We start from the raw sequence: 9,738 nt of genomic DNA on the forward strand, positions 1-9,738 counted from the left end.
TATCTGGGCCCCAGGCCTTGAGTTTGACATATGTGATATGTGATGTGAAAATTTAATTGAGGCTCAATTTTTTTTACAAAGAATAAATTCTGGTGAATTATATCAGGAGTCTGTTTAACGTCATTGTCCAAACAAGATAAATCAAAAGATTGTCCAACATGGTGTTAAAGGGACACTGTGTAGTATTTATGGGTTTATATAACCCAAAATCCACTTTTGTATACATATTATGTGCTCCTGCATTGTCTAGTCGCTGTATAATATTCTTTGTTTCATTTTCGTAGTGTTTCAAAAAGTCATGTAAAATAACATGGTCGCGGGCCACTACTGAATTGCCACGACGCCATGTTTCTACGGGAGCCTGTATAGACAAACCCGAGAGAACAAATCAAGCGTTGCTTTACTTGCGGAAGTCCCGCCTCCACTCTCTCCGCTTCGTCTGCTACGGCCGCGGTAGCTCGCCCTCTCCCTCGCCTCACGAACCTCATCTGCTGACACGGAGAAAGACGACGAGGACGACATTTGATCAGCTGAGGATACCGTAGCGCTCAGGGAAGGGAGGGGGTGAGCAGAGGAGCAGTTCTTGTTTGTAAATTTCAGCCTCTCCTATAGATGGCACTATAAACTACTTACTTCACCTTAATGTACTTTAAGTTGTTTGTCAACTGCCTAAAGGGAAGAGACATATCAGATTATATATTATTATGGATAACATTTAAAAAAAAAATATTTGGGTAATTTATGTATTTTTGAACATGTAGTGTTCATTTTACTCCATCAATGTTTATTTCATACGTTGTTTGTACATAAGAAATATTCCATTGAAAAAAATAAAAGCTGGATACTATTGTAAAGAAAACGAAAAAATATGGTTCGCGTATGTCCTTGTGGCTTTCCGTATGTACTTGTTTTTTTTTTAACCCGGAAGGAGAACACGGTCTCCGTGACATCATTGAATGCTCTAAAAATGGCGGAGTTGGAGGAGGAGGTGGACGTCCTGGTGAAGAGAGTTGTTAAAGACATTAACAACGCCTTCAAGAAAAACCCTAACATGTGAGTAGTGCTGCTTGTGAAGGCAACAGAGAGCTCAGGCTGCCACGTCCATTGACCACCGACACGAACAACTGCTCCATCCAGCTGCTCAACTGTGGGCTCCGACTATTACCTGGAATGACGGCGCTTCAGGGAAAGTTGACAGTTCAGTCGGTTGATTTACCTCTCACTCGTTTCGCTTAAATAGACAGAAATAGTTTCTTCGAGCCACCTCCAGGGAAACGCGTCCTTTTTTTGTTTCGTCACGAAATGCGTTGCGTGCTCAGCGTAGTCAGACGGATGTATTTTGTACTTCTATCTGAAACGGAGAGATTTAGTAATATTGTTGTTACTTCCGCCTTGTATCGTCTTATTAATTTAACGTATTGTTAGCTGCTACGTTTTATGCATCGCTATTATAACTTTAACGACATTGGGCTGTCAGTGTGGTTGGCATATCCCATACCACCGGTTCCCAACGCTTTCATATTTCATAATAATAACGATAAAGTTATGTATGTAAGAAAATATCATTAAAGTGTGTGGTTTTGTATTGTAGTTAGTTTTTCTCGATTTTTTGAAAGCATGCCTCATGCTCTCAGAACTCTACACACAAAATCCAAAAACACACACACAATGGGCAAAACCCCTCAATTCTCCTGCAGAATGAAACTTTACATTAAAAACAATGTTATTTCTTCTCAAAATGGTATTTTGTTTTCAAATGACACACACAAACCATTATATGAATAAACATTTATTAGAACCAGTTGAACACTGATGTGCTCTATGTAAAACACTATGATGAATGGAAAACACTTCTTCTTCATCGATCATAATGACTTAGGCCTTTGCACCCTATGTCAACCAGCGACCCTCCGGTGGAGGATGAAGCGGTAGATAATGGATAGATTATTTTTATACTCAAAACACACAAATACACAGTAACAAATATATTGTATTCCTATATATTTCCCACAGAAACAATGTACACAGTGTACATCCAAACCAACACAAAGTTGCACTGTGGTCTACATATAAAACAGAACCCTTTTATGCTAACGTACTGATTGCAAATTGTAAACCTGTGTCACAGGTGTTTTCCCATGTGATGAGTCAGTTTGCATAGTAGGGAAATTAACTTTAGAATTTTGAATGACCGTGTGTTTCTTGTGAAAACAAGAGATTTTCTTCATGAAAATTGTGCCAAATGCAGGAAATTGTGTGTAGTGTTCTGATAAAAGTGTGTTTTACAACTGCAATTTGAGTGTAAAGCAGGAATTGTGCTTGTAGTTTAGCAGAGTTGGTTCAGGGGGTTGGTGCATGAGTTACCTGTTGTGGTCATTGTGTCTCAAGTACCAGAATTTGTGTGTAAACAATTGAGAAAAACTGTAAGACTCTGACCTCTCTCCCTCCTGTCATTCCTCTCATTACACGTAGGTTTTAGTGTTGTTTTTTTCAATATTTACAATATTTTTGTGAGGCCATTCTTATATACACTATTATATTATAGCGCATTATATCATATCGTCACTTCCGTGTTTGGATATGATATGTATCTTTTTTGCCAAATTAACTAGGGCTCCCATGATTACTCCATTAATCAATTACTGAACTGTTTAAATGTTTTTTTATATATATATATAACTAAAACAAGTCATGTGATTATTTTCAGCTTCTTAAAGGTTAATATTTTCTGGTTTCTGTCCTCCATATAATAAAAAAAAAAATCATATAGACTGAATCATTTTGTCTTGTAGGCAAGGCAAGACGTTTGAAATCATCACTATGTTGAGGAGCTTTTTGGACCATTGATAGTCATTTAATTTTTAATATTTAGTGTGTTTTAATAGCTTATTCCATATAATAAATATGATGATATCAATGCAACAATCTTTAGTCATTACAGATATATCACCATATGACAATATTTAAAATCTAAGACCGTTTCTTGTCTTGAGTCATGGTGCCACGACATGGATATGATAACATTATATTGCCCAGCCCTACATCTATACTTTACAAACGAAGGCCTTTGTGACTGCCATCAGTGCTCATTCTCTCCCTCTTTTCCCTCAGTGATGAAATCGGTGTGATCCCATGTCCAGAGGCACGCTACAATCGCAGTCCCATTGTGCTGGTGGAGAACAAGCTTGGTGTTGAGAGCTGGTGTGTCAAGTTCCTGCTGCCGTATGTTCACAATAAGTTGCTGCTCTACCGCCAGCGCAAACACTGGTTAGACAGGGAGGGTAAGTGCACTCGTTCATCTCTTTGTGGATGTTCTTGGCACAGCTGTTTTGAACAGCATATTTAATTCCAACTTTATGTCTGTACCTCATACAATCACACTTTGAATTTGAGTCAAGTCGATTTGCTACTGAAGTTGCCTGAGTAATAAAATTGCAATTTTTTTTTCTTATTGAGAGATCCCTCCCTCAATAATTTAAAACATTATAGAAGCTAACACTGTATCATTGTGTGTCTCTCAGCTTTAGTGGATATCACCTGCACTTTGCTGCTGCTTAATCCGGACTTCACCACTGCATGGAATGTCAGGTATGCCACTCAGCTACAACACAAATGCAGAAATATTTGCTCTTGGTCTTCATTTCATCCACTTGAAAGTAGCACCAGGTGGTGTGAACAAAATGCCAATAAGTGCCCCAGCGAGAGAGAGAGGCGCAGTTAAGCATGTGTGCTCGTATAGATGGAGCAAGAGAGGTAGCTGCGGATTTCGGTGCTTTAAGACTCAATTGCTCATTGCTGCAATTACTACCACAGTTATTTCTTTAGCATGTGTGGTGCAGCTGTGAAAAGAGTCCCCCCTCAAACCGTGTTTTGCTGTGCCACTTTCCATGTAGCATTTACAGGTGTTGTGGTATATGAAATCATTAGAAGAAATTATTACCGGGTTTCGGTACAAACCAATACACCTCCCAGCACTACTTGAAAGTGTACAACATCTTTCCAATGAAAATTAAGTTAAATACTTGGAGCTAAGGTGCAGTGACTGGTTGGTCATTTCATTATGTTGGCCCTGTGATGGACTGGTGACCTGTTTAGGGTTTACCCTACTTTTCACCATATGACAGCTGGGATAGCCACCAAAAGTTTAAACCTCGGTTTCTCAATTGGATTTTGACAAGTGACACTTCTGGTTCAAATGACTCCTTATTGGGAAATGAAGACCTGGGCAATCAGACAAATGTTTGGCAGTGATGCAAATTCCTGTGTCATTTCCAGCACAAGGCTATGATGCACTTGGTGGTTTACTTTGAAACCCTGCTGTTAAATTCAGGGCTTATAATACACAGGCTAAGTGTTGCTTGTTTATTTATTTTAAATAGATTTTTTTTATACACCACCGAATTTTCTATACCTGGGAACAAGTGCGCATGCTCCCCCATGTAATCGGTGCATCACACGCTTGTCCAGGTGCCGATTGAAACAAAAGTCACACTATCAAGTGCGTCATTATTACAGTTACATTGTTCTTTTCAATAAAGATGTTATATTTAGGGATGCAACTATAATTCGGCGGTCGAAAAACAGCGAGTACACTGTGGAACAGCAACTATTAAACGCTGGAAAGTCTCTTTGCGCAAAAGCGAAACTTGGCTGCAATACGGAGTAGATTATGAACTCCCCGCGGCTTTCACTTCACACCAGAGAACATTCTCTCTCTTTCAGCAGTTAATGAAAGAGATCAGCTCATCTAATGCATCTGTTATTCCCTTAATTACAGCGCTAAAGCGTCTTCTGCATAAATATTTAGACCAAGGAGTAAAAAGGTGCGCTCTGCTCTTCAGAGTCTGTCACCATGTTTCACTCAGATCTACTCGGATAACCTGCACTTTATCGTGACTGTACTCCATCCTCGTCATATAGATCATTATTCTTATGCGGGGATAAAACACGTAGAGAAATGTTTATAAAAAAGACATTATTTATAGTATTGTTAATTGGCAAGTATTGTTAATAAATGTCTTACAATAACACATAATTGTCATAATTTAAAATTTCCTGTGAACTTTTAATTATTAAAAAAAAGCAAAAAAAACGCAGTGGGCTGCCCGAAAGGTCCTACCACTGGGCTCTGCAGGTTTTCTGGGGGAAACCCTGAAATTGAAACGGTTCCTTGCTGCTGCAATAATGGTCCAGAGTTGTCTGTGGAAATTGCAGTGTATCCTGCAATTTAAGTTTTATGTTCCAGTTTTAACACAGATTCGCACTTCAACCGATGTTTTTTTGCACCCACGACAACCCCCCCCCCAACGTACTGTTGAATTACAGATTTAATGAAAGTAGTCTAATTAATTGCTGATTGTTGTTGAAGGAAGGAACTTGTGCAGTGTGGAGTTCTTCACCCTGAAAAAGACCTCTATCTGGGTATGCTGGCCCTCACCAAGTTTCCTAAAAGCCCAGAGACATGGATACACCGGTAAGATATACAGTAGTGCCCCCTGGTGTTGGGCTGCAGTTATTAATCGAGTATGAATGACAATTATAAATGAAATTAATTAAATTGTCAATTTGAAGTTCACTTATAAATATATATGAATAGCCTGCATTTTGCTCCATCATTTGGCTGCACATCAGGTGACTCAGCAGTTGATGTCTTCCTACAGTCGCTGGGTGTTGCAGCAGATGCTGCAACGGTTCTTTGCTGTGGGCGAGAGCAGGAAGCAGCAGCAGCAGCAGAATGGTGAAGCAGCACAGGCTGATGGCGAGAGGAGCCACCAGCTTAGTGACTATCTGGCCAGGACACTGCACCAAGAGATGAAGGTGTGCTCTGACGCTGCCTGCCGATATCCCAGCAACTACAACGCCTGGTCCCATCGCATCTGGGTGCTACAGCACATGGCAAAGGGCAATGTCAAGGTAGGACGAGATTTGATAGGACTGTCTTTTTGGCAGGGAGCCAAAAAGACAGATACAAAATGTCTTTTATGATTTAAAGCTCAAATTCAGCACTAAAGAACTCAGGGTTATTTTGTCACACCCTGCAAATATTTGCATTAGTACACAGTAGGACTTGGCGGTGTGGCCTAAAAATAAAGTCCCAGATTTTTTTTATGCCAGATCTGATATTCGATTTTAATCGAATCTATCTCGATCAACTAAATACAAAATAATTATTATATTTATTATTATAATTATGCAAATTAATGATGTGTTTGTGAGCACGCGCACACAAACTCGTAAGCAAGTGTCTCGTGACTTGTAAAGCAGTTTTCAGTGTCAGTTAATTAAAAATATTTGTTCAGTACGTCCTCCATGACTGGAGACTCTGCCGCCCACCGGCGGGCCACTGTGTTTGTGTAAAAAAAAAAATGACACACTATTGAAATTAAAATAATATAAACTGTTTTCACTTAAGTTAAATCTTAATTAAAGGGACAGTATGTAGTATTTATGGGTTTATATGACCCAAAATCCACTTTTTTATACATAATATGTGCTCCTGCATTGTCTAGTCGCTGTATAATATTCTTTGTTTCATTTTCGTAGTGTTTCAAAAAGTCATTTAAAATAACATGGTCGCGGGCCGCGGTTGCATAGCCACTGTTAGTAGCGAGACGCCATGTTTCTGCCGGAGCCTGTAAGGACAAACGCGAGAGAACAAATCAAGCGTCTCTTTACTTGTAGCGGAAGTCCCGCCTCCACTCTCTCCGCTTCGTCTGCTACGGCCGTGGTAGCGCGCCCTCTCCCTCGCCTCACGAACCTCATCTGCTGACACGGAGAAAGACAACGAGGACGACATTTGACCAGCTGCGGATACCGTAGCGCTCAGGGAAGGGAGGGGGTGAGCAGAGCAGCAGGTCTTTGTTGTAAATTTCAGCCTCTCCTCTAGATGTCACTATAAACTACTTACTTCCCCTTTAAGTAATAGGCCAGTGAATCTTAAAACAAGCCATGCAATACTGGTCACATTTAAAAGTAAAATAAATCATAAAAACATAAATTTTAAAAAACAGTGTGCCCCCTATTCTGCGCACCGCCCCTGAGCGGGACTGTTCTCCCTGTCCTGTGCCGTGCACTTCTCCGTATCCAACGCAGACTGGACCAGGCTTATAATGCACTGGGTGAAACCCTGCACACTGGATGTGTCACGACTGCGCAGGTGATTTGCTCGCAACTAGCTTTGGCATGTGTGTTCACACCAGGGCTTGACTGTTAATCTGGCATACTGGGCATTTTCCCTTAAGACCGGCCAGCCACTACTAGCAGCAATTACAGGTGGATGCCCAACAGTGCTCCAAAATGTTGTGCAGCAACATATTCCTCCTTATGTTGCTGCAGGAGGCTGACCATAGAAAGGACCAATAACGTGATAGGGAGGAAACTGAAGAAGAGAAAACTAAAGTGAGGTTTATGTAATCAAGCTGGTAATATGTCAATATCATTCGTGGTTGCAGACTCTGAAATCATATATTACATACATAACATATGATTTCTGCGATGTGCAAAAAATGAATGGAATTGCAAAATTGAGCAATGAAAATGAAATCACCTGTTAAACATGCTGGAATCTTGCAGAACGGCTAAATTCTGAATGAAGCAAATACCAAAGTGACTATTATGAGTTAGGAGATATGTTCACTACCAATTTTTTTGTGTTTCCAGTAAAAGTCACACTTTCATTCATCAAAAGAGTTCCAAAATTAATAGAAAATATAGTGAATACAAGATTAGAAATAATGATTTTTATTCAAAAATAATATATTTGCCCTTTAAATTTTGCTTTCGTAAAAGAACCAGCAAAACTGTTTTCAGCTGTGCTAACAGAATTGCACAAGGGTTTTCAAGGGTTTTCTAATCACCCAATAGCCTTCTAACGTGATTAGCAAACACAATGTACCATTAGAACACCGGAGAGATGGTTGCTGGAAATGGGCCTCTATACACCTTTGTACGTATTCCATTAAAAACTAGACTAGTTTGCAGCTAGAATAGTCGTTTACCACATTAACAATGTATAGTGTGTATTTCTGATTCATTTAATGTTACATTCACTGAAAAAAAGTGTCTCCTTCCAAAATAAGGACATTTGACCCCAAACTTTTGAACATTAGTGTAAAATCTGCAAGCACATGATTGATTGGACCAGTAAAATACATGCAGTGTCACTTGGCTTATAGTTTCTAGTGAAACACTGCAAACATGGAGGAGCTCGACCTCAACAGTAGCCTCTAACAAACTTACAGATCTTCACCTGTATTTGATTTGACTTGAAGAACACATAAAATGAGAATAATGTTGTTTTATAACTTATGAGGTCACTTTTTCACTTTTGACAAATTAATCTCTTAAATACCTCTTTCATTCCCCGGATGTTCTTTGCCATGTTTCCGAACAGGTTTTCCACGATGAGCTATCCTCAATGCGTCTGTGGGTATCCATGCACGTCTCTGACCACAGTGGCTTCCACTACCGCCAGTTCCTGCTGAATGAGCTGATCACTGTGCTCTTGCACTCTCCAGCTCCCATCACCACCACCAATACATGTTCTTCCCAGTACTGCTCTAGTCCAGTCCCTGATACCGTCAGCCCCCACAGTCACAGTCATGCCCAAGCTAACAGAGAGCTGTCAGGAGTAGAAGCAGCAGGAGACAATGAGAGGCAACACAGCTTTACCACAATCCTTCACCTCTTCCACCAGGAGATGGAGCTGTGCTCAGACCTGATACAGTCATTCCCAGGACACGAGACACTCTGGAGTCACAGGTAAGACGACACAGGTGAATCGAACTTGGCCATTTTGTCATGATATTATGAGACATTTATTGTTGAAGGGATAATTCAGGATTATTCATTTCAATTGAATTCAAGTCACTCTCTTCTTATGCTAACGCTCTCTTATGCTCACCTCCATTACAAACTGATCTCTTATATTCATCTTTTCATGTCAATCCTAAATGTTTTAAGTAAACAGCAAAAATAAAGGAATTGGCCTCATTCTTCCAACACTTTTAGAAGGGACTGTACATTTTTAAACGGCATCAAGTTTTTTCATGATTCTGAATGTCTCCACCTCGTCATCATCCAGGCGGCATGTCTTTTACTTGTGGCATCAGTGGAGGAGAGAACACCAGCCGCACAGCAGCAGTAACGGAGGTAGCCAGCCCATCCACCATCACGATAACGACCAAGGTCGGCCAGAGGTCAGCGATGGAAGCCGGACAGAGAGTGTGAATGGACAGAACCACACGGGTGAGCCTATGGAGGTAGACAGGGCGTCCTTGCCTGACCCACACGACAGCAAGCGACTGAAGAGAGGCGCACCGCTGCTGAGCGCCACTCTGCCCTCCGAGCACAGCTTTGTGAGTGGAGTCCTGCACAGTTGCTCTAACCCAGAGCAGAGACGTTTTGCCCTGGCATACGAGAAGTGGTTAGACACTGTCATTGCTCAACAGCCATGAGAGAGAAGGGTTAGCCGCATCCTTTCTTAACAGCGACGTTGCCGATAGACCAATATTTATGATCAGCCACTCACCTGTTGTAGTGCTGAGAATAACTTCTAGTTTTTTCAAATGCAGTAATGACTGGGTGAGGGATGTTCTTCCTCAGAAACACGTGTGGATTCTCATGAGCTTCATCTGAGCCAGTACTTCTTCAGAATGGAAATCGGCACAGAGAAAGCCTATTGGTTGTGTTTATAGATTCTGCTCTTATTTCAGGTTCCGTAGTACCTCAGGACAAATT

The 9,738-nt window shown here is 40.7% G+C and overlaps 1 protein-coding gene across 1 annotated transcript; it reads left to right on the forward strand.

The window, feature by feature from the left end:
- Nucleotides 1-953: 953 nt before the first annotated feature.
- Nucleotides 954-9,455, forward strand: ptar1 (protein prenyltransferase alpha subunit repeat containing 1; the record flags this gene model as incomplete). Its single annotated transcript, XM_083900849.1, has 7 exons — nucleotides 954-1,053; nucleotides 3,112-3,281; nucleotides 3,522-3,588; nucleotides 5,369-5,473; nucleotides 5,661-5,913; nucleotides 8,393-8,760; nucleotides 9,083-9,455. The coding sequence occupies exons 1-7, from the start codon at nucleotides 968-970 to the stop codon at nucleotides 9,453-9,455; spliced, it is 1,422 nt and encodes a 473-aa protein (XP_083756975.1). The 5' UTR covers nucleotides 954-967.
- Between the last annotated feature and the right edge of the window lie 283 nt (nucleotides 9,456-9,738).

This window comes from Microchirus variegatus (genome assembly GCF_963457635.1).
Source record: "Microchirus variegatus genome assembly, chromosome: 14".
In the NCBI taxonomy this organism is placed as follows: domain Eukaryota; kingdom Metazoa; phylum Chordata; class Actinopteri; order Pleuronectiformes; family Soleidae; genus Microchirus; species Microchirus variegatus.